At 36.0% G+C, this 26,621-nt stretch overlaps 1 protein-coding gene across 2 annotated transcripts in view; it reads right to left on the minus strand.

Annotated features, from left to right (window-relative positions):
* l(1)G0289 (plexin domain containing lethal (1) G0289) overlaps positions 1-26,621 on the minus strand; it is a 77,108-nt gene that overhangs the window by 15,211 nt on the left and 35,276 nt on the right. For both annotated transcript variants that reach the window (XM_089106350.1, XM_089106349.1), the window contains exons 6-9: positions 24,130-24,251; positions 20,409-20,569; positions 18,300-18,430; positions 1,785-1,966 (exon numbers count right to left, since the gene is read on the minus strand). In XM_089106350.1, the coding sequence (XP_088962476.1) occupies positions 1,785-1,966; positions 18,300-18,430; positions 20,409-20,569; positions 24,130-24,251 (596 nt within the window). The remainder of the gene's footprint in view (positions 1-1,784; positions 1,967-18,299; positions 18,431-20,408; positions 20,570-24,129; positions 24,252-26,621) is intronic.

Here is a 26,621-nt window from a genome sequence, read left to right on the forward strand (position 1 = left end):
AGAATTATTCTTGATGAATTCTTATCTTTCCGTTGTCATTCTGACCACCTCCGCATACAACTAGCCCAAAAATTTAGGATGTTTACATCGATTAAAGTATGTTTTTCCTTTTTCAATTATTAGAATTCTTTACCGTTTTTTAATAGAGTCATACCTAAGATATTGCCCCGTTATTTACCTAAATACATTACCGAGTCATTTTGAACCCCTCTAGGTAATACAAAATGCAGATATAAGAATTTTTAGTACTTGCCTTGATTGTCCTACACGACTTGCAAAGTTTTTCAGAAACCGAAACTTAACTTTTATTTCTTCATATATTAAACCTTAGTCAACTTAAAGATTTGCAATTAAAGATCAGGCATTATGATATTCAGTCTCCGGCAAGTTATTTTTATGAATCACATATTATTGTCACCCCCTTTCGCTCACTCGCTTCTTCGTTGGCTCCCTTCGGAGAGTATAGAACCCCCTCGGTGATAAATTTTAAGAGCTAAATTTTCAATAAGATTCCAAATCCCTTTTATAACAATAGCATTAAACTATTAGAATATCTTATTAACCGTTGACGGGGGTTTTTTTTTCTTTTTTTTTTTTTTGGTGAGGTAGCCTCCTTTGTCCTTCTCTTGCTTTAAGTTGAGAGGTTTTTAGTTTATCTTTTCTTTTTGAAAACCTTACATGGTAGCTAAGGGTGACTACTATAATTATTGCCCTTGCCCTGAGGGCTTTCGGGAGAAGGGGGGGGGGGTCATCTCCAAAGACATAATTTATAGACCTTTCAAATTCACCGAACATAACGGGTATCTAAAAACAAAAAAATGATTGAAAGTGTTTGGGGTAATGATGGGCATGGAGGGGGGTGGTTGCCCTCCATTCACTTTCGACTTTGTAAAAAGATACTATAACTTTCAATTATAGTGCCAATCGAATGAACCCCTTTCAACGTTTCCACGACAACTTCTTCATTACGGGTCAAAAAAAAAAAAAAAAAAAAAAAAAAAAAAAAAAAAAACAAAAAAACACACACACACACATTGTGCCAACATCATTCTTTACTTAGGCAGCACTATTACGCTGCCTATGATTGTGCTTTGTTATCTAAAAAACGCAGGTAGACAAAAAGATTTTCTCTCTATTAATAAACTGTTGATTTATATGAATTCACTGGAGTTGATGTTTGATGATAGATGTTTTGTGTTTTGATGCATGAATAAAATCCTATCGATCTTATCCTAGACGAGTAAACAGAGCACAAATGGCTGACGCATTACAGAAGGAAACGAAACATTTTCCCAGTCACCGCTATTTACATAACTCTTGGCTCTCCTAATCTGAGCCAATAATAAGGTTACTGCTGAAAATTATTTCAGGTGTCTTTACTATTTGGCAAGAATATTTCAAAATTCAAAATACCGAAAAACCTAACCTGGAGAAACCCAAATATTTTAATTTTCTATTTTATTTTGTTCTATTTTTATATCTCCTTTTCATACTTCTATCTGTTGGTCTTAAATTTTTTTTAGACCAAGCTGATAGAACGTTAAAATTTTTAACGTTTCAAAATTTTAATTATAAAATTAAAAATTTTAAATGATTTTTTTTTTCAGATGATGGAACGTCAGATAAGCCATACAAAGTGGCCACCGTGGCTTCACCGCGTCCACACAAATAGTGGTTCACACAGATAGGCTGAGCCGTACTGTAGTCACCACTGGTGGACACCACCGACTGATATGGAGCATCTAAACATGAAACAGTGACAGAAGAAACGATTTAGGACTTACCTTTTTCTTCATGATCAACTATAAAGTTCTTTTCTGAGTACCTATCCCAATCATTATTTTGGGGTTCCAGAGCTTCACTTACTATTAGCAGCTCTTCTGTAGTGGGTAGAGGTGTGGTAGTCGTAGTTCTCGTAGTAGTAGAGGTGGTGACTGTAGTTGAAGATGTAAGACTATTATTTTTCCTAGAATAAATGAATTTATATGATTCATGTATCTACGAGACCCTCTAATAGTATAATAGATTAATCTGAGTTAACTTTCAAGGGCCCGGGGTCTGATCCAACCTGCCGTAATTTCTAGAATTTCATTGCGTTTATACACTGGCATTTCAAAATATTCAAAAAAGAAGAAGAAGAAGTATTTGTAAGATAATAAACAAATAAATGGAATTTCATTGTGTTTTTCACAACTCTGCACGCCGAGGGAATGAATTACTTAGCAACGTTATGGTTCACATCGTCATTGCCCAGAATTGGTAACTAAAGCTAGAAACCCCCTGCTGTGAGTATCTATCAAACAGGAGCCTTGATCTTAGAAAATTAATTTTAAACAAATGAAATGCAAAAACGTGCAAAATACTAAAATATAAGAAAAAAAAGCTAAAAAAAAAAAAAAAAAAATTGTATTTACCAAGGAGTCAAATGACTGTTATTCCTTAAAATTAATTTAAAAAAAAACGAAAAGGAGTTATTCGTATAAAAGTAAAGAGCCATATTAATTTTAAGAGCAGCAGATATAAATTTCTATAATTTTTCAAACTCGGAACAATTAGAAATTAAATAAACAATCATAGTAAACAAACATACAGCAGGTACTAATATAAATAAAGAAACAAATCTTAAAACGAGTAAAACATGAATATTCAAATTAAACTTAAATCAAACAAAAATCCCTACAAATAAAAGTTTGGCAACTGTCCCCTTCCCCCTTTCCTAGCTGTAAAAGCCTAAAGCCTACTGCATAATTTTCGTTCTATTGAAAACTATATGTGTCTTGAACAGTCTTTGGAAAGAACTAATAAAACGAAACTGAGTATTTGACATATAATGATATTGATTGCCTAAAGCTCAGGAATTCGAGATTTTGTTTCACTACATTTTCTATTTTTATTTTCAATGCTGTAAGCACAAAAGAAAATATTTGTAACATAATTCATTTTCAGTACAGCGCAATTGACGCAATAGGCTTTAGACTTTTACAGATAGGAGAGGGAAAAAAAGGAAAGATACTTAATTTTTATTTAGCTAAACATACCACTCAATTATTTTCCGAAATTTTGCTTCAATACCGACGCAGTATTAAACAATCCCTCTTTTCCCAATGATAAGTACTGCATTTAAAAAATGGACAAATCGCATATTTTGCATTCCCCACCGTAGGGACTGTGGGGGCATGGCATTCTCAGAGGCATACCTTCAATATTATTTGGCCAAAACTTTGAAATAGACATCTTGTTCAGAATAGTCAAAAGCTCAAGCAACTGTGCGTATGAGGTGTCATAACCCCTCACAGCCTTGAAGAGGGATGCCGAACACGATACAAAATACTGTGTGTGTGATCGTTGGGATGTTTAAGAGCTATCGGTCTGCAACCAGCTCCTTTTGACCTTTTTAAATGCCCCTTTCCTTCATCATTGATAAAATTTTGAAAAGGGGATTTTATTCAAAACATTGCAAATGTCTAGTAACTATGCCATTTTGCCTTTATTATTTGTAGGATTAATCATTCGGAAAAGGGGGAATGTTTGATTCTATGTGTGTTTGTAAAGGCTTAAGGGCAGGAATTAAGGAGCGTAACTAGCTCCCCCCACTCCCATCAAAAATATATTTTTGAGGAGGATACTCCCCCACAACCCTCTGGGCTAGGGTTTTAAGTTATGCCCTGGGGGCATATAAGGTTTTTATAGAAGGCGTTGTCGTAGAAACTTCAAAACAGGCTCATTCGATTGGAAATTAAAGGGCTAGTGCCCTTTTTAATAGTCGAAAGTGATTGGAGTGTAACTAGCCCCCCCGCCCCCCACGCCGATCATTTCCCCAAACACACCCAGTCAAAATTTTGAGATAGCCATTTTGTTCAGCGTAGTTGATTTCCAGATAGAAAATATATTTTTGAGGAGAACACTCCCCCACAACCCTCAGGGCAAGGGTTTTGAGTTATGCCCTGGGGGTATATAAGGTTTCTATAGAAGGCGTTGTCGTAGAAACTTCAAAGCAGGCTCATCCATTGGAAATTAAAGGGCTAGTGCCCTTTTTAATAGTCGAAAGTGATTGGAGTGCAACTACCCCCCCCCCCCGACGCCCATCATTCCCCCAAACACATTCAATCAAAATTTTGAGATAGCCTTTTTGGTCAGCGTAGTTTATTCACAGACAGAAAACATGTTTTTGTGGAGGAAATGTCCCCGGAAACTTCAATGCAAGGGTTTTAAGATATGCCCTGTGGGCATGTAAGGTGTTTATAGACGATGGTATCACAAAAACTTCAAAACAGGCTCAATTGATATGGAATTAAATGGGCGCTTGCCCTTTTTAATAGTCGCGCGTTATTGGAGTGCCCCTCGCCCCCCCACGCCCATCATTCCCACAATCATGTCTAATCAAACACTTGACAGAACCAGTTTGTTCAGAGTAGGTGATTTCCGGATTGGAAATACATTTTTCAGGATTCCACTCTTCCAGAACCCTCAGGGCAAGGGTTTTAATTTATGCCCTGGGGGCATATAAGGTTTTTATAGAAGGCGTTGCCATAGAAACTTCAAAAAAGGCTCATTCGATTGAAAATTCAAAGGGCTAGTGCCCTTTTTAATAGTTGAAAGTGATTCGAGGGCAACTAACCCCCGTCTCACGCCCACTTTTTCCCCAAACCCATCCAATCAAAATTTTGAGACAGCCATTTTATTAAACGTAGTTTTAAGGTCGGGAAATTAGGTCTTTGAGGATGACAACTCCCCCGCAGCCCTCAGGGAAAGAGCTGTAATTTAAGGATTCTCCGAATCCTTCCCATTATTTCTTATGGAAGGGATGCTCGTATAAACTTTGGATAGGTCTCATTTGACTGAAAATTGAAAGTTCTTGTTCACTTTTTAAGAGTCAAAAGCGATTGGAGGGTGACTAGCTCCTCCTCCTATTCCCCCCCCCCCTCCTCCACGCCCTAAATGCATCAGATAAAAATTTTGAGATAGACATTTTGTTGAAATAGTTCAAAGTTCTGATAACAAAAAACTCCGGTGTCGACACAGCCCACCAGGGCCCGGGGGTAGGCGTTGTAAGTTATGCCCTGGCGCTTAACTTATTGAAGGGGCTTTTTGACTTATGGGAAGGGGTTTTATAAGGGAAGAAAACATAGGAAATATATCATAATTATCCAATTATAAGGTTAAAATACATACTCTTAGATAGATGTAAAATTGCCTTTGCACACAAAATCCTATTAAGGTCAATTCTAAACAGTCGTGGTCCCTTTGTGTCAGCAAGTAAAAGGATCTAAACCCCCTTATGGTAGCTGTTTGGCAAACCTCTTTATGGTCGCTAGTCACTCTTTTTAAGTTATGGTAACTTTTAGTTTTTCATATATAAGATTCTGGTCAAAGCGGTTGCCGTATAGTGTTTGAAACCAGCATCGATTAGTATACTTTGAAAGTTCTTCATCCGTGTCTTAAAGGCAAGAATAATTGGCCATCCAGCACCCCCCCATGCCATAAAAACTTGAAACTTTTTGCAATAAAAAAGGAAAAAATAATAATTAAAAAAAACTTTCCGAAAAATAAGTTTTTCAAAGAAAAGTAAAGGCCATTTTAAACTTAAGCTCAGGAAATACAAATACCTTTTAAAATTCAAACTCAAAACGACCAGAAAATACTATTAAAGAATAAATGAAACCCAAAACGAACAGAAATTGAATAAACAATCAGAGCAAAAAACATACAACAAGTAATAATATAAATAAATAAATAGATCTTAAAGCGAGTAATGCTTAGATTGAATATGAAAATCAAGCTTAAAACGAAAACAAATATTTTGCTATTAAAGTATAAATGAAACTTAAAACTAACAGAAATTAAATAACAATCAATGAGAACAAACATCCAGTATATATTAATGCAAATGAATAAATAAATCTTAAAACGAGTGAAGCTTAAATTGAATATGCAAATCAAGTTTGAATCGAATAAAAATAACTACAAACAAGAGTTTGGGTATCGCCTCACTGCAGAAGCCTAAAACCTACTGCGTCATTGGCGCTTTACTGAAAACAAATTATATTACAAATGTTGTCTTTTGTACTTAATATTGAAAATAAATATTAAAATTACAGTAAAATTTTGAACTGATGAGCTTTTAGCAATTAATATCATTATACATGAAATAATCAGTTTAATTTATTAGTTCTTTTCGAGATTGGTCAAGACAAATATAGTTTCACTACAAACAAAATTTGGATACTGCCCCCTTCTTTAACTGTAGAAACCTAAAGCCTTCTGCGTCATTGGCGCTTCACTGAAAACGAATCATTCGTATATTACAAATTTATTATTTTCCAGTTCTTACAGCATTGAAAATGAAGATAAAATTACAGTGAAAAAACAATCTTGAACTGATGGATATTTCAGCAATTAATATCATTATATATCTAATATTCAATTTGATTTTGTTTATACTTTCCAAGACTGTTCAAGACTCGTATAGTTTTGCCATTTTTTTTAACTCTGCCATTTTTTCTAACTAATCGTGTTGGTTTGTTATATTCTATGGCTTCTAGGCATTTCTATTTGAGCGGAAAACTGCACCTCAAACTTTGTGGAACATGCATTTTCTTGCATGAATCGCCAAAATATAATAAAATGTCAAGTTTCGGAGTGCTCCACCACTCGCAAGCAAGTTCCATTGGTATTTTTGAATCCGCATGGTCAATTTAGGGGGTAGAGGGTAGGCTAATTCTCGTAGCAGCCCCATTCCGTCGTGGTATGGTTCACATTTTCAACACCTGGCGTCCGGAGTATCATATAATCTACCAAGCATACAATTATCCCAAATCAGTATCAATATATAAATGAAACCCCAAAACGAAAAAAAATTAAAATAAATATTAGAGTCAAACTCGAAACAACCATAAATTAATATGAGTAGGGTTCAAAACCCCTATGCTTTCTAAAAGCTAGAATATAATTTGTAGTTTACTGAAAAAAAAATCAAACGAGTTTACTGAAAAAAAATGTGCATTGTCAATTTAATATACATATGCTAATATTTATTCCCTAAAATCTTAATTAATGAAATAATTGTTTTCAGTAAAGCGCCAATGACGCAGTAGGTTTTAGGCTTCTAAAGTGAGGCGATATACAAACTTTTGTTTGTAGCTATTTTTATTTGAATCAAGCTTCATTTTTATATTCAATTTAAGTCTCACTTGTTTTTAGATTTATTTATTCATTTGCATTTATATTTATTGTATGTTAGTTTGCATTGATTGATTATTTAATTTCTGTTCGTTTTAAGTTGCATTTATACTTGAATAGCAAAATATTTGTTTTCGTTTTAAGCTGAATTTCCATATTCAATGCAAGCATTACTCGCTTTAAGATCTATTTATTCATTTATATTATTACTTGCTGTATGTTTTTTTGCTATGATTGTTTATTTAATTTCTGTTCGTTTTGGGTTTTCATTTATTATTTAATAGTAATTTCTGGTCGTTTTGATTTTGAATTTTAACAGGTATTTGTATCTCCTGAGCTTAAGTTTAAAATGGCCTTTACTTTTCTTTGAAAAACTTATTTTTCGGAAAGCTTTTTTTTAATTAATAACAAAAAAGGACAGGGTAGGGGCTGGTGGTCCTCCAACCACGTTTCAAAATGTTTCTCAACGCGTTCTAAAAGTTTGAACTTAATAACCTTAGCCGTTCTTAAGATAATACATGTCCTCCTTTTTGACAAACTGAATGGACGTATTCAGTATTCATCGGTCATTCAGAGCGATAACATCTATTAGTTTAAAACAGTTAACACACAATTCAGTGCGCTAGGACTGGAAGAAGTTAGCCACGCCCCCCCCCCGTATAGCAGCGTCTCCGGATAAAGATTCATTTCTTTGACAACTGAAGAAGAGAGCGCTACAAAGCTGTGTCCCGGGCTAAAGCGGGACGCAACGAATAAACTCTACTGCCGGAGAATATTGCAGGCAGAGAATAAGGTAGGCAATCTTAATTATCTTGAATACGCAAGCAGAAATGGAGGGGAATCAGATTCAGCCACCTCAACTTCCGGATGCGTCAGATCCCGACGCTATTTCTCAGTTTATGCGTGAAATAAATTTCAAACTGGATTTGATCCCACAGCTCTCAAACAGCTTATCCGGTATAGAGGCAAAAATGAATAGTTTTAGTAAACAGCTAGATACAACAAAATCAGAAATTTCAAACGATCTAGTGGAGATGAGGAACAAAATCAGTAAATCTACACTGAAAATTGACTCATTAGAGGCAGAACTAAAGCATTATTACCTCATGTTTTACAATTTTCCTGTGGCTGGTCCATTCCAGTCGAGCTTGAAGGATGGGCTTTGCAAGTTTCTTTGCTGGAGCCTCCCGAGCCAACAGCTTTCTTAAAGGGAAATAAAGGATACTTTCCGCCTCAGATAAGGCCCTGCATTAGTTAAGTGAAATACGAAATGCAGTTCTCTTGAAAAGATTTGTCTTGAAACAGAATGGCGTAGGGGTTGCTCCGGACTACAGTATGTATCAATTCAAGGTTAGAAAAAATTTAAAGTCAGTGCTATCCCAAGCCATAGTAAAAGGTCAAGATGCGCGGCTTAAAGGTGATAGGTTTATCATTGAAGGTAAAACGTACACATACGACCGTGAATGTCAAAAAATAAAAGAAATGACGGTAAGCCACCCAATTAGGGCCCCTAATGCAGCACAGAGTAACTCAGAGATCAGAGGTATAAATCCCGCTAATGTGAATGAAAATAACCAGAGTTCAGTACAGCATTTCCCTTCAGAACAGTCGGACTGTTCTGGTAATCAAAGCGACACGAACACGATAGTTGAAAGAAAAAGCAAGTTGCCGAAAACACTAGCAACAGGGAAAGGTCTTAAAAGTAGCGAGATTAGCCCCGTTGATAATACTTACAGTCGCACCGCTAGGAATGTACGGCAAAGAAATGAGGAGCCATTGACAAGCCGGGTTACTGAAGGGAGTCGGCCACCAATTTACAGACAAAACACACGCCCGTTCAGGCAGCTATAAAAAAATCAGCCTTGGCAGTACAGGGGTACTAATCGGCCTAGGGGCGATGATTACTACTGGTTAGCTTTCCCCCGAGTGATTACGGAGCCCAATAGCATCGACAAGGCCATACACAAACCCTGAAGTTTGTATCTTGGAATGTACAGGGTATAAAAAATAAGTTAAGTTCTATGGAAAGTGATTTGTCAAATTTTGACTTTGTAGCATTAATAGAAACCTGGCATTGCCCTAGTGAAACTCCAAAAGTAAGAGGTTTTAATGTGGAAACTGTATCGCGAGAGTTAGCTTCTAACAATCGTTATTTTGGAGGCATTGTAGTGTTGATAAAAGATGAGTCATTCAAAAGTTATACAAAGCTGAAAAGTAAATCAGAAAATGTTATTTTCATTAGATTAGAATGTTTGGATGGACTTTGTATTCTAATAGGATCGATTTATATTCCGCATCAAAATAGCTTGTACCGAAATGAAGATACGTGGAATTTGTTGGTAAAAGAATTAGATGAAAAAAGAGCTAATTTTGAAATTGACAGATTGAAATTAATGGGTGATTTTAATGCTTGTACTAGTGATGAAGTTGAATTAAAAGATGTGTCAATTACAAGTATTCCGTCAGCAGTCCCAGCCGTCTACAGAATTCCCAGAGCTAGCAGGGATTGAAAAAGAAGAATAAATCAATGGGGTAGAAGGTTGCTGACACTATGCGCAGAATTGGGTTTGATGATTGGAAATGGAAGATTTGGAAAGGATAAAAATCGGGGTGAGTTTACCTGCGTATCTGGGGGTAAAGCAAGTTTAATTGATTATGATTTGGTGGATATTCGCTGGGATCTGAATTACCTTAATGTGGATGTGCTTAAGCTAGTAGGATCGGACCATCTACCGGTATTTTTAGAAATTAGATCAAGGAGTGCTCCCTAAATGAGAGATATTTCAAGTGAAAGTCGTATTTATAATAAAAATGTTAGACGTCAGATACCTAGGGAATGGTCTACAGAGGAAAATGTTAAATTAAGTGAAGCGTTTTCAGAGGATGATGTAGCTATATGACTAAGCGACTTAGATAAGATAAATAACCAAGACAGATGAATAGAAGAGTTCGCGGAGCTTTTACACGAAATAGCAAGCCCGGTTCTAGGAAATATAAGAGGTCGTAAGTATTTATAATAATTTGACGGGCAATACAGAAAAAAAAAAATGGAACTGATTAAAGGAATAGAGATTTTGAGGGAAGAGGAAATAGAGGAAAATAGGCTTCGACTAGTAACAAGGTTTAAAAATGTTCGCCGGGAGTATAAACGCCTTTTAAAACAGAAGAAGAGACTGGCTATTCAAAAAGGTAAGGAGGAGCTGATCCAGTTTTATGAAAAGAGTGATACGCGGTCTTTCTGGAGAAAGCTAAAAAAAGGGGCCGCCATAGCTCAGCCAAAAGTACCTGACCCGAAAACATGGGCTACATACTATAAGGATGTGGTTCATGAAGACTATTCGTGTGAATGCTGGTTCAGCGACGAATTATCGAATACAGAGAATGAGACCAGTTTCCCACTGAAAGAACACGATTATGATCTGATAAAACCCGCATCGGAAGAAGAATCGAAGAATGCATAAGCGCCATGGAAGGTGGATCAGCACCTGGTAGCGATGGAGTCCCAACAATGATCTTGAAACAACTCCAACTTTTATTTATGCCCATCTTCTTGGCTATCTTCAACTCAGTTCTGGCTTCTGGAGAATGGCCATCACCGTGGAAAACATCCTTGATTTTGCCACTATTCAAAAAGGGAGACCCAGCGGATCACAGTAATTATCGACCGATATCTTTAGTACCTAGTCTTAGCAAAATATTAGAAAGAATACTAGATGCTAGATTAGCTCATTGGTTAGAAAAATATAGGACTTTGAAGGAGGAGCAGGCAGGATTTCGGGATGGATACAATGCTATTGATAGGGTCTTAGTCCTACAGGCGCTTGTAGAGAAATATGCAAAAGGGATGAATAGGTTATACGTTGTATTTTTGGATCAAGAAAAGGCCTTCGACAGTATTGATCGGATTTTTCTGTGCTTAGAACTGTTAAAGGTAGGCCTACCAAGACGTTTCGTTAGGATCTTCGCTGATATGTATAGAAAGACATTTGGTACAGTTAAAGTTTTAGGGAAGGGATTATCGTCACCGTTTGAAATTAGAAAAGGAGTAAAACAGGGTAGTAGTATTTCGCCTAGGTTGTTCAAGTTGTATATAAATGATATTGTTGACCATTTTAAAAAGGTATGGGCCCCTACAGTGTCAATAAGGAGCCTGACGTTATCTCTGTTGCTTTTTACTGATAATGCGGTGTTGATAGGCAAGTCACCAGAGGAGCTCCAAATCTTATTGAGTATATTAGAAGAATATTTAGATAGAATGAAACTAGTGTTGAATATTAAAAATAATGAGATTGTGGTTTTAGAGGAATTTGTGTGAATAATGATGATCAAAAAGTAGAATTTTATTATAAAGGTGAAAAAATAAAAGAGAGCGAAAATTTTAAATATTTGGGAGTAACACTTTCAGCAAAAGGAGGATGGAAAGAGCATGTAAAACAGATGATTAAGAGAGGGAAAGCAGTTTCAGCTTCCATTTTACGCAATTCAAGGCTTTCAAGTATAAAAGATCTAAAAATGCATAAATATGTTTTTAATTCTAAAGTTTTGCCTACTATCCATTACGGAGCTGAACTTTGGGGGCATGACCCGGCACCACAATTGGAATCAATTCAGCTGCAACACTTTAAGAGATTAATTGGTCTTCACGTAACAACCCACAATCAGGCTATAAAAGATGGCCTAGGTATATTTTCGCTGACAATGAGTAGATTAGCACAGATGATCCGGTATTGGCTAAAGGTTCTAAGTCTGTCAGAAGATAGGTTAGCAAAAGCAGCTTATGTGGAGATGCTACGGTCGAAACGTAAAACATCGTGGCCGTATCAAATAAAAAATGTTTTAGATGGATTAGGATGATCATATATTTGGAATGAGGGGCTAGGACCCTCAGATCAGGGTGAGTCGTGTTTTGCTATTATTGTAGTAATAATAAAATAACACGAAGTACAAATGTTGACCCAGGCACTTAAAAAATCTGAAACTTTGAAGTTTTATTCCCATGTAAAAGAGATATTTGGATTCGAATATTATTTTAAACTATGATTACCGGGGGAGACATTGAGGACTTGGTTTCGGATCCGAGAGAATTGCCTGCCACTAAAAAATATAAAAAGAGTATTTAAAAGAAATAGGGTGGCCCCAGATGCAAATGCGGATTACTCTTGCCCCAGATGTAACCCAGGTATTGAGGATATCGCCAATATTCTCACCGAGTGCCAGCAACTTTCTCTCTTAAGGGAAAATTATTTTTAGGGTGGTAATTTGGAGTGCCCGGGGATCCTGAAAACGACTGTGAAAAGGTCAATCAGGCAGTTATGTAAATACGTAAATGAAGCGTTGACATCAATGAGTGAAACTTGATATTTATGTTATTTTTCTTGTGGAGTGTGATTAAGAATACTGTTCTGTATGGCCTGTTTTTTGGCTTAGAATAAAAAATTATTATTATTATTATTATTATTATTATTATTGCCTTTTGCTTTAGTATAAGATACCCCTCAACAAGCTCCAAAGTTTCACCTTAATGCTCTTATCCTTTTCGGATAAATTCTGAGTCAAATATTTCCTCTGTCCCTAACGATAAATCCTACAAATGGGAAAATTGCATAATTTACAACCCTCTCCCCGAGTCTATGGGGGGGGGGCATGGCATTCATGGAAGTATAGCTTTAGAACTTTTGACTAGTTTGAACGAAATAACAATTTCCAAAAGTTGGACCAGTGTTGAGCAGAGGAGCACCTGAAAAGGACGGGTGGGGGGGGGATATTTGACCTCTAATCTCTCTTCAACATCTCCTCAACATACCTTGAAAGTTTCAACTTAATACCCAAACTCCTTCTTTACATATTGCTGATATTCCTTTTTTCATAACCAGCAAGCACATCCCCCCTTCAATAGAGACCTTATGACCATATTTAACAATGGGCAACTTGCATAGTTTTCAGCCTTTGTTCGGGGGCTAGGGAAGGGTTCAACTCCAGAACCATAGCCATTTGACCTTCGGACTATTTTGAACAAAATTGCCTCTGTTGAGCAGCTAAGGAGAATCTGAAAAGGAGGAGGGGGATATTTGACCTCTAATCTCTCTTCAACATCTCCTCAATATACCTTGAAAGGTTCAACTTTATACCCAAACTCCTTCTTTACATATTGCTGATATTCCTTTTTTCATAACCAGCAAGCACATCCCCCCTTCAATAGAGACCTTATACGTTAACAATGGGCTACTTGCATAACTTACGTCCCATGCCCCCGGGCAATTTTTGACTAGATCTATTTTGGGAAACAGGGCGGGGGGGGGGGATGATTGCTCTTCGATCCCTTTTTAATCTTAAAAAAGGAACTAGAGCTTTTGGTTTCAAATCGAATGAGCCTTCTCCGAAGCTTTTACGACCACTCCTTCCATTAAAACCTTATACGTTAACAATGGGTAACTTGCATAACTTACAACCCCAGCTCTCCAACTGTCGGGGGTTTTGTCAACCCCGGACTCATAGTTATATTACATTTGGAAGATTTTGAAAAAATTCCTATCTCAAAATTTTAATCGAATACATTTGGGGAAAAGAGGGCGTGGGTGGGGGCTGGTTGCCCCTGATCAATTTTGACACTTCCAATTTGACGTTTCCAATTAAACGAACGTTGTGTTTCAGGAGTCGTTCTTAAAGAATTGGGACAGAATTCAAACTTAGCGTAAATAGCAAGGTGTCGAGGAGGAGGCAAACCCTGTAGGAGGGGCTGTGGGGGGTCATTTTATATCAAAAGGCATAGTTATTGGGCCTTTCAACTATGATGAACAAAATGGCTATCTCTAATGTTTGATCAGACGATTCTGGGGAAAAATGGGGTGGGGAGTGGGCCTAGTTGCCCTCTAATCTTTTTGGTCACTTAAAAAGGCCATTAGAGCTTTTAATTTCTGCTCAAGTGAGCCCCCCTGCGATATTCTAGGACCACTGGGTCGATACGATCACCCCTAGAAAAAAAAACCAACAACAAATAAACACGCATCCGTGATCTTTCTTCTGGCAAAAAAATACGAAATTCCAGATTATTGCAGATAGAAGCTCGAAACCTCTACAATAGGGCTCTCTGATACGCTGAATTTGATAGTGTGATTTTCATTAAGGTTCTATGACTTTTAGAGGGTGCTTCCCCTTTTTTCGAAAATCAGGCAAATTTTCTCAGGCTCGTAACCTTTCATGGGTAAATCTAAACATAATGAAACTTATATAATTTAAATCAGCATAAAAATCCAATTCTTTTGATATATCTATTGATATCAAAATTCCGTTTTTTAGAGTTTCGGTTACTATTGAGCCGTGTCGCTCCTTACTTACAGTTTGATTTTGTATCGTTATAAAATAAAATAAAACAATTTTTTTCAACTGAAATTAAGGAGCAATATTAAAACTTGAAACGAACAGAAACTATTACGTACATGAACGGAGTTACCCCCTCCTCAACACCTCGCTCTTTACGCTAAAGTTTTTTAATACTTTTAAAAAAGCGTCTTATTGTTCTAATTAAACAGCCCTTGTGTTTCAGGAGTAATTCTTAAAGAATTAGGACAAAATTCAAATCAAATTGCTTTAAAACCAATCAAACAGTTCGTGGTAACGAACTGTAGTTACGGAGCCACCCGGCTCAATAGTAACCGAAACTCTAAATTTTATAATAGTAACTCTAAAATTTAAATAGTAACTGAAAACTGCAAATTTTACCGTATTTTTATATAGCAGAGGAACCAGATAGCAAAAATAGAATGGTTTTTCCTCGTTTTTCAAGATATATAAAAACCTCTAACCAACCGTTAAAATTTAGCCCCAGTATCACAATGCTCCCGCATTTCCGGGCATGGCACCCAGGACAGTGAAAATTAAATTTGATTATTTCAATTAGTTTACACAGCCACATATGTCTAAAACAAAATTAAGAAAAACTAGTAATTTGACTTTGATGAAAAAGAAGTACTTATATCCAGAGCTGTTCCTAGGGTTAGTAGAGCCCGAGTGAAACAATAATAATTCCCTTTCGACTCGAATCGAAGCAAATAAAGTCGAATCGATATGACAAATTTGATCAAAGTGTGTAACTCCTCGGCCGCCAACCAGATGCGGCACCCGGGGCAGCTGAATCAGTTGCCCCCCCCCTTCGCCCCCTTGAACTGAATCTGAAACCTGATCAACTGAAACCTGATCATTAAACTGATCAACTGAAACCTGATCATTCAACTTATCAACTGAAACCTAATTCACCTGAAACCTAATTAAACTGAAACTTGATCATTCAACTGATCAACTGAAACCGTATCGTTCAACTGATTAATTTAAACCTAATTCAACTGAAACCTGATCATTCAACTGATCAACTGAAACCCAATTCAACTGAAACCTCATCATTCAACTGATCAACTGAAACCCAATTCAACTGAAACCTCATCATTCAACTGATCAACTGAAACCTAATTCAACTGAAGACTGATCATTTAAAATCATTAAGTGGAAAGTTACAAAAGCACACAAATCTAAAAAAAAGTAAATCAAGAGCGTAATTCAACTGAAACCTTGTTCTGTTCTTGTTCTGAAACCTTGAAGTTCTTGATAGTAGCTGGTGTTACATTAAAAAAAGAAAAGAAAAGAAAAAAGAAATGTGGATGAAAAATAAGTTAAAATCATATGGCACCTACCAGCTTAAGAAGGTATAGCTTTCATTTGAAGGTGTATTTTTCCTTTGGATTCAACAGATTGCAAATGTTTGAATTTTAACGATAAAAAGCTCTATCAAATTTAACTACTCTGCTTTGCTTATCCATTTTCCGGTTCAAAGTGGCAACATTGACAAAAATGTCATGCAGCCGTAAAAAATTCATAATTTTGAAACAACAACAAAAAAAACTTTGAAAATGGCGGTTTTCCGGTATGAATTGGTCAAGGGGGCAAAACATTTTTATTTTGGTATCCTTGGTACAACCTAATAAAGGAGAATGAAAGTTCTAGAGAAAGAATTGATTAAAAGACTGAACAAAAAGTACGGGTAACTTACAAGACAGGAAACTGGCGCTAATGTCACAAAAAAATGTTAACAATATCCAGCATTTGACAGCACTTGGCATTTTTTCAAGTTTTGTAATCTTTTTTTGTCAGGAACTGCAAGAGACTTATTACCATCCTAAATCTGCCAATTATACTAACTATTTTTATTATTACACTGGAAATAATGCTAAGTGTTGCCAAACGTTAGATGGCATTGGTAGTTTATTCTGTCAACACTAGGCTCAGCTCCCACTCTTATAAGTTACCCATATTCTTCGAGACTGAGGTTAATAGATGATTTTGTTTGAAGTTCTAATTATTGTTTATACTATTTTACTTTCTATCTTCTTTTTTCTCTTGTTCTTCGTGGCGATTTTCAGTCAATAACAAAAAAAATTTGCAAATTTAAAATGTAGATATAAAGTTGTTTTAAGCATCGATTGAATCTAAATTGAACTGAACCAAACAGTTCACGGTAACGAACTGTAAGGAGTGACTCGGCTCAATAGTAGCCGAAACTCTAAAAAACGGAATTTTAACATCAATAGATACATCAAAAGAAGCAAATTATTATGCTGATACCGAATATATAAATTTCACCAAGTTCAGTGTTAACCATCAAAGGCAGCGAGCCTGAGAAAATTTGCTTAATTTTTGAAATAGGGCAGAAACACCCCCTAAAATTAAAGGGATCTTAATGACAATAACGCTGTCAGATTCAGCGTACCAGAAAACCCTCCGGTAGAAATTTCAAGCTTTTATCTTCAAAAATCTGGAATTTTGCTATTTTTGCAAGAAGAAAGATAATTTTTTTTTTCAGGGGTGATTGTATCGAAATAATACTCCTAGAAGATCGGGAATGGGTGCACTGGAACGGAAATTAAAAGTTCTAGTGCCCTTTTAAGTGACCAAAAAGATTGGAGGGCAACTGGGCCCCCTCCCATGCCCTTTTTCCCCAAATTATCTTTGGTCAGTAGAGTTGAAAGATCAAATAATTATATCTTTAGGTGTAAAACAACTCTCCCTCCCAAGTCCGTGGGGAGACGCCTGTAAGTTATGAAATTCGCACATTGTTTACGTATAGTAATTGTTATTGGGAAGTATACAGTCATTTTTTTGGGAGGCAGGAGGGGGTAATGCTTGGGGTGAATTTCTATAAGAAGAATCTTCCTTGGGAAGGGATCTGGGGGATTTGACAGAATTACTATCGAAAATTCTTTTTTATTGTCTTACATTCTCTTTGCCAAATTTTTCATGTGGAGATTTTCCGGGAGAATTATCCGGGGGCTTTTTTTTCGCGTATTTTGATTTCTGGGAAATAATTTTCGGGGAAGGGGGCATTTCTGGAGTGATTGAGAAACCGATTAGAGATTAAGGTCTTATTCAAATGAAAGAATGCTAAGAAGAATTTTTCAAGGTGAAGTGTCCGCAAGCAATTTTACTGGGAGGGGGGATTCTCAGCGAGGATGCAACTGTCCGGTGGGAATTTGACGGGGGAGGGGAGGGAGGTGCACTTTACGTTGGATGAAATTTCCACGGGGAAGTTTTCCGTGAGGGGGGTATATTTCATAGAGGGTGAGCCAGATTTACCGGCATTATTTGAAAAAAGAATAGAAATTATTCCATATATGAAGGGTTGCCCCCTTCTCAATACTTTTCTCTTTACGCTAAAGTTTGACTGTTTGTCCCAATATTTTAAGAGCGTCTACTGAAACACGGGGGCCGTTTAATTAGATTAGGAAGCTTTTTTAAAAGTGCTGACAGCTTTAGCGTAAAGAGCAAGGTATTGAGGAGGGGCAACCCTTCATGTACGGAATAAATATGCCAAAATTAAAATACAAATTTTGTTTTAATTTTTCATTTATGGTAAGCCAAGGGAGAAAATGGTGAAAAAAACTGACATATAAGGAGGGAGAAAGAGAAAAGACAACAATTTGACAAGTGAAAGAACCTAATTAGGCAGCGATGTGGAGAAACACGGACATGAGCTGTGTTGCTTGCGAGTGTATTGATCGCTTATTTTTTTCGCACATTCGGCGATCCTTGAACTTGGTAAACTTTTCTTATGCGTAAAAAAGTAAGATACTTACATCAGTTCTTCGTATTCATTACATTTTTCAACAGAGTCCAAATGATTTGAATCACATCCTTTAATAAGCCAGTCCTGTCGCTTTCTATCAATACCATCAGAGCAGCGATTAGCGAGAGGACACCAAATGCACTAAAAGCAAAACAAAGATCAGGTTCAACTACAATATAAATAAATAGTCGCTTCTCGGACAAAACTTTCTTTATCATTTCTTTTTACTCAAGCAAGATTCACAACCAGTGGCGTAATTTCGTCAAAATCCTAGGGGGGGGGGCAAATCTGGAGCCAACTGTCTCAAATCAAGCGAAAATGACAATGAAAACTGAAAAATGAGTCATATAGTACCATTAAGATAAAAATATACTAAAGAAAAAGTTTCTGTGGATGCTTGAATTATGCAGGCTTATCTTAATTTTGGCAAAATTTTGAAAAAAAACTAAATTTCAGCTGGGGAGGGGAGGGCAAACTGGGGTCGGGTGGATCGAACTCTGAGCAGGTCGGTCCCTCCCCCCTGCTCCATAACAAATAACGCCCCTAATATAGTAGCCTATTATAGCCTCTATTATGATCTGCAGGCTATGAAAAATAGCTTGAAACCAACTCGATAGTTTTACCAGCTTGAAACATCAAGGACCATCAATTAGTGAATATATATGTAGGTCCAAGATCTATATGCATGCAAACATATATAACAATTCTAGATTTTTCAAAAAAATTTCTTTAATTATTAAAAAAAAGTATACTTTTACTCTAAGTCAGGGATGCACGCAGAATTTTTTTTCGGGGGAAGAGGGAAAGAATAAAAAGAATAGTTTGACAATTTAAATAGGAATTACCCAGAAATTGTGGAAAATCTAGGATTTCAGGGGAGAAGGGGCCCTGAACCCCCAGCCCTGTTCCGGGGTAGGTCCCAGTTCTCAGCCAATAAGAATTTTATCTGCCTGAAACCTATAGAACCAATACTTCTCATAAATACCAATAAAAGCTTAAAATTCACTACTTTTGCGGTTTCTGAAATTTTGGCATCCGAGAGACGTCTGAACTCCAAAAGAGATTCCAGCGATGCTCTTAGGCCTAGTATATGCAGTCCAAAACTTTAGACAGGGTTGGATGCTTTCAAACAATATGCATCAAATGATTAAAAATAAAGCAATGACTTAGCCTAAATATCCTGAACTAGTTATATATTAAAGGATGTTTCAGATTTTCGGCTAGTCAGGGGGGGGGAGTAATTCTTTGAGGGCATCCACCCATAGTACTTCCACAAGCGTGCAAGCATGACTGTAAGTGAGATAGCCTTCATGGCTTCATGGTTCATCCATTATTCCTGGATTTTGTAAGAGCCGTTAACTTTACTAAAAAAAGACTCTTCAGAATGAAAAAAAGACTCTTCAGACAGAAAAGGCTTCAGACTCTCCACTAGTCGTAGGGAGAGGGTAAGTCCTTTTCGTATATCCATCCAATGTTCCTTTGAAGGTAAGTCAAATACACGTTGAATAATTTCAATTTTCACACGAGAAAATATTATTTACCTTTGATTTAACTTTAGATTAATTTGAATGACATATGGCATTTTTGAATGACATATTTAGTTTCAGTTTCTACAAGTTAAACACAATTAATTAAGGCAGTTTTGAGTCAGAAATACCGTGATAGGTGTGACCGGCGAGAAGTACTAGCGCTTTAGTAGAGGGTAGTGCGTTGATACTTAAAGTGCCGACAACGTGTAAGTAGGCGGTTTTAAAGTATCGGTATTGCTATTGATTTTTTCTAGCAGAGGTTGACAACCGTCAGAGTTAGATCACTGATATACTCGTATATGGCAAGAATGAGGGTTGAAACAGATCCTTGTGGAGCACCCAATTACAAATCGTAAAGACTAGATTTTTTATCGTAATTTCAAAAATTAAGCATCAGTTAAACAAAAATGTGACTTAATTAAAGATTAGAAACACCAGTGTAGCATAAATTAATTTCTTAAGCTTAAGGCTTCGCCTGGCAATACAACCTAAGATATCAGGACCACCAAATTTCAGGTGCAAAAATCAGGAGCACCATGATTGTTCTAATGGTATAATTTGTTTCAAAAGGCATATAATATAGATCCTACCTGGAAACCAATAGTTTCCTTCCCTTGAACACATTCTGAACACGTCTTAAGAGAAAGACATGTTGGCAAAGGAGTAAAATACAACAGTGTGCCATTTCCAATAAAATAGTTGTCCTTGAAGTCCACTTTGTGGTACATAAAAATGATTTTTCGTCTCACAACTAAAAGAGAAAAATATTACTGTGTATAGCACATATACTATCTCCATGTAAGTATTATCTTTTGGCTTAAAATCCACTCTATGATATCTAAAAATGCTTCCTTATTCTGATAAAAAAGAATTATTATCTCCTTACATATTACCTCCTTATAAATTCTATCTCCTTCCATAGCCTTTTTTGTGATCTCCGTAATCGTCCTTAAAGGCCTCTGTGTGACACAAAAAAATCATTTTTGTGATACCAAAGATGCCTAAAATAGTTCCTACACCTAGTGATGCTATTTATGTTACATAGCGGGTTACACAACAGCTCTCCCGGAGAGCAAAAATCATATCAGTATATTGGTTTTTGGAGGCTAAAAAGTGAGTATGCGTTTTTTCTTTGTCTAAAGTCAAGCAACTAAGGTTTGAAATTAAAATTTTGTATGTAGTTTGGTAAACATATTGTCTTTTGTCTCACGTCCAAGATTTAAACCAGAATATACTGTTTTTTTGTGTTTTTTTTTTTTTGGGGGGGGGGAGGGGGGTACTTAGTATTTTGAGGAAAGAGGGCAGATTATTTTTTCTCCAGTACTAACAAAAGAATATATGATAAGAATGTTTCTTTTTTTGTAATGTTTGTCCTCTGAAAGGCTCTTTAGCAAGTCCATAACAATGCGGTATATAAATAAAATCAATAAATTATTGATGGAAATAGATATTGATAAAATCTATAGCAACAACCAATTATCACAAAAGAAGAAAAACAAAGAAGGAAAAAGAAAAATCAATAAGGAAAAAGAGCAAGAGTGATACAAAAATGAATCTCGACTGCAGTAACCAAGAAAGCGATAAATTATAGCACATATACTTTATAGGAGGGAAGGATTGTGGAATTTTATAGGAGGGGGAGGACTGTATGTGTTGAGAATAGTTAGTAATGAAGGAGGGGGAAACCCATTGAATTTTATAGGTGGGGGGGCTGTGTGCGTTGAGCTTAAAGTTAACAATGAAGGAGGGGGGCTGTTGAATTTTATAGGAGGGGAGGACTGTATGTGTTGCGAATAAAGTTAGTAATGAAGGAAGGGGAGGACCGTTGAATTTTATAGGTGGGAAGGACTATGTTTGTTAAACTTAAAGTTAACAATTAAGGAGGGGGCTATGGAAATTTATAGGAGGGGCAGGACTATGTGCGTTGCGAATAAAGTTAGTAATGAAGGAAGGGGAGGGCCGTTGAATTTTATAGGTGGGGAGGACTGTGTTCGTTGAGTTAAAAAAGAAGGAGGGGGGACTGTGGAATTTTATAGGAGGGGGGGACTGTGTGTGTGTTGAGAATAAAGTTAATAATAAAGGAGGCGAACCGTTGAATTTTTTAGGTGGGCGACAACTGTGTACATTGATCTTAAAGTTAACAATTAAGGAGGGGGAGTATTATGGAACTTTATAGGAGGGGGAGGAATGTATGTGTTGAGCTTAAAGTTAGTAACAAAGGAGGGGGAGGACTGTGAATTTCATAGGAGGGGGAAAACTGTGTATTGAGCTTAAAGTTAGTAATAAAAGTTAGGTTAGAAATGAAGATAAAATTAATAATAATAAGGTGCATTGATGAAAATCATTAAGATATGGAGAAAATTGACAAAGAATATTGACAAAAACAAATAATAATAAAAATTATCACTAAAAATAGGGAAAAATTCATTAGGAGAAATTGAGGAGAACAATTCAAGGCCTTAAATTTGACGGACGCATACGGAGGAGGGAGGCTTTAGGGCCTATGTTCTCTTGACACTCTAAATTGTTTGTGCTTCTCCCTAATTTTATTCCAAATTTTCTCCATCCCCAAAATGAATATATGCGTGAATGCTGAGGCCCTGAAATACCGGCTCGGACAAACCCCCTAATAGTATTCTTGTCTATTTTTTCAGTTTTAGAAGTCTATACGCACTATGAATTTTGTTTATTCAAAAGCGAAAACAAGCAAGTGATATAAAAATGGAATACTGACACAATCTATATTTATTCCCAATTGAAATATGGTTAAAGACACTTCCCAACTTAAAGATATATACAGTACATGATTTTAAGCTAGTTTTCAGGTGATGATTTTTTTTTTTTTCTAAAATCAAAACACCTTAAGCATGTGTAACTTCATCTATAGTTATTAGTAGAATTATTCAATCTAGATTTACGTAGGATTAAACATTTTGGAGAAGAAATGTAGATAAGAGTTTGGGTCATGCTTCATACTCTAATTACATCTTTTGAAGGAAAAATGGAGATCAGCGTAATTTTCATACCAAGACGTCCAATTGATCTTACTCTTGTGGGATTTCGGTGTCGAAGGGTACTAAGCTTACCATTTCCAAGACTTGATAGTTCACAAAAATATTTGAAAAACAAAAAAAGGAAGAGGGGCAAAAACATCTTATCTGTTTTAGTCACCCAAACTAAATTTGTTACCAAAACTAAAATTTTCACCCGGCTAAAAATACTATTGTTAGAATTCTCCTGGCTTAACAGTCAAAATTAACGCCTTAGAAGCCAAATATCCTATACATGATATTTCCTATATTTGTCATGTAACAGTCTCTTGTTGCTCTTTTGACTACTACTACAGCTACTTACAACTCACCGCAGCGCCAAGCCGCATGAGGCAAACACAGCTAGGCACGCTCCTTCTCCATCCCAATCTATTCAAAGCCTCCCTCTTTACACCCTCCCAAGAAGTTCCAATTCCCCCCAATCCTCCCATCCAGGATTGAACCATACTTTTCATACAGCTTAATGTTTGAGAAACGGTCAGTCACACGGGTACCCAAAACAATCCGTAGATAATTTCTCCGGAAAACATCTAGCAAATCCTCCTCCCTCTTTCAGAGCGCTCACACTTCAGAACCATACTTGACCACTGTCATCACTATAGTTTCCAATATTCTAATCTTCACTCACATACTTATCTTTCTATTCTTCAACTTTTTTCAACTGTGAAAAACACCATGGGCCTTGGCTATTCTACTTTTAACATCTTCACTGTATCCACCATCTTTACCAATAATACTCTACCTACGTAAGAGAAGCTATCTACTTGATTGACGTTCTCGTTACCCACTATCACCTCTTCACCTTTACTTATTCCCAGTCTTAGCAACTATGTCTTCTTAATATCAATTTTCAGACCTTTTCTATGCTCATCCAGGTTGTCCAAAGGGCGCGTCTGCAATATCTTAGAAACAGCTAAGGGTATTAAGTCGAAACTTTTAGGGTATATTAAAATAAGTCAAAAGACGCTATGTCAAGGCCGTATCCAGGGGGGGGGGTTACCCGGTTTTAACCCCCCCCCCCCGAAATTTTTGACCGAGTCGAAAATAAGTCGAAAATTAGTAAAACCGAAGTAAAAATTAGTATAATTATTCGAAAACTGAGTCAAAAATTAGTAAAATCCCCCCCCCGAAAAATTCAAAAATTAGTAACCCGCCCCCCCCCCCCGAAAAAATACTGGATCCGCCCTTGCGCTATGTACATCCATTTTGTCAAAAAGGGCGTATCTCAAATATCAAAGGAAAACTAAAAAGATTTACTCACAAAATAGTGTTTTTTCTATAATATAGGCATCAGATAAGCCTACACGAACTGGATGCTTGTCGTCATTGATGTCTGTTATATTTACTGGCACATCTTTGTACACAAATAAAACTTCACCGGTACTAGAAAAAAAAACAAAAAAACAGACATTAACTTCATTAAGTCCCTAAAGTACCAACGCCGTCGAAATAAAATAGACATTTTTTTAAAATTAAAAATAAAATGATGTTTGAAATTAAATTAAAAAACGTATCTTTAGAAACTAAAAAGCACTTAATTCTGTACAGCATTTTCGTCAGTGCTGCCACGTTTAACCGTGGAAATAAATGAACAACAATAACTAGTTAAATCTGACAATAGTTTTTGTCTGTAAAAAAACAATTAACAAACTGTTTATTCCTGAAGACCACTAAACCCTCAAAGGAAACCTCCACCTTCTTAATCTGCTTGGTGCCCTACATTTTTAGCTTAGTTTCACTGACATTTTTTTTGTCGCACCCGCTAATACCAAAAACTGTATGACTGCACATGGAAGATCTTTTCACTATAAATTAAATTCCTAATTTTTTAAGATATATATGGCTGTGTAAATTCAACTTTACCAGTTCAAACAATTAGTTTTCATATTTAATGTACTTGGCAACTCAAGAGAGGTACATTATACGTATATATTTGCTCGTGATTTTATGTTATTATATCAATGTTTGTATTTATTATCAATAATATGTTGGTTTTAGCTATTTTCCTTGATATTGTGCAACTGTGCAAGAGCAATCGCTCAAACGTACAAAATATCAATACAGAAGTTTTCCCCCTCTTTTCCTATTGAACTTGCTTTACTCGCTTTACAAAAATTTTCATTTCAAATTTATATTTGTAGATCTAGTCCTTTAAAAAGAACTATTAATGTTGTCTTACTTTTATTTTTAGTTAATGTTTGTTCTTAAAAAAAAACAAACAAATAAACCTAAAATTCTTCAACATTCATTTCCAAATATTTTAAGAAACATTTTTTTAGCAGTAGGGTTTGAAAAATCAGTTTTATGTCAATGTAGCAAACACAAAAAAAGTATTCTGGTGTATAATTCTTATTACATATTGCCGATTCTTTTTTAATGTATTCACATATCTTTTCAAGGGTAACACTCTTGTCTTTGCCCTCTTTTAAACAAAACAGCATTTTAATAAAACTATTAATTATAATATCCTGAAAAAAACATATCAAACATACTTTTTGGGTTGCTTCCACTTTAGTCCACGTTTTCCCACTACATTTCCTTTTATTTGAAATAATATTGTTACCAATGTTAATTTTTTTTTGTTGCATGTTCCCGTATTTTGAAGGTTTCCTCCTTAAACTTTGTCTATTTCCTTGTCTGCTAAAATTAACAAACACTATTTTCAAAAGATTCCAATTTTCAAATCAAAGATTTCTTTAAGATTTTTCTGTTGAGGAACTTTGAATAAAGGTTCATATCACAAAATCTTTAAATACAAGTGCACGCAAAAGAATATTAGAATACCACTTAAAATAACGCAAAAACATGGTGGAAAAAACGTCAATTAAAATGGAAGCAATCCAGAGAATCCGTATAACATACTTTTTTTTTTTTTTTTTGTTTTTTTTTTTTTTTTTTTTTTTTTAACATAAATACATACATAAATTTTACAGGTATTTTAAAAATATGAATTTTGCTATTAATTATTTTCAAGAAGAAAAATATCTTTTCAGAAGAATTTTGTCTTCATAAGAGGGCCAAAAATTCCGAGTTTTTGAGAAAATCTTAATCTTGGGAAACAATTAGAATTCACAACCTTTCTTTGAGTGTCAACATGGTGTGGTTGTCCACGGTCCAGTCACAAAATGTGTAACTTTCTTACTTAAAATAAAGTGTCTACTTTCTCTACTCGCTTTCTGTCTGCTGACTTACTTATTGCGTTTATACTAAGGCCCATCCGATATTATCGGGCCGATATGAGGGTCAGTGTCATTAAAGGATATCGGCAAAAAAAAATATCGGTTATCGGCTGATATATTTTTTGTATGCGCAACCAGACTTTTTCAGGTACTTTTTGTTTGTCCAGTCCTTGGGGGCGGAGCCAGCTGGTAAGCCTGACCATGGTGGAGAGCCGCAGAGGTGAGTCAAATGAGGTCAAGTGTATATTTGTTGTCAATACACACCCGGTGCAGCAATGTTTTAAATGTATGGTGACTTCAGGAATGTACATCTTCTGCCAAAACAGCTAAAAAAAATGCAATGAACCATACATTTCTGTTTAATGAACGTTCACTTGCGTGGGTGAAAGATCCAATATTAAATGGACCAAAACCATGACATCCAGTCAGGAATCCAGCTAAAGGCGAGAGGGGGGTGTTTTAAGGTGGGAGGGGAAATTCCAAGATGTCAACACCACGTGTCAAATCCCTTGGAAAATTTCCCTATTTACCTTGTAAATTTAGCTTATGTGTCAACATTTGTCAGCATACTGGA

This window comes from Artemia sp. Qi Xiang Cuo, chromosome 20, assembly GCF_049724085.1.
Source record: "Artemia sp. Qi Xiang Cuo chromosome 20, ASM4972408v1, whole genome shotgun sequence".
Classification (NCBI taxonomy): domain Eukaryota; kingdom Metazoa; phylum Arthropoda; class Branchiopoda; order Anostraca; family Artemiidae; genus Artemia; species Artemia sp. Qi Xiang Cuo.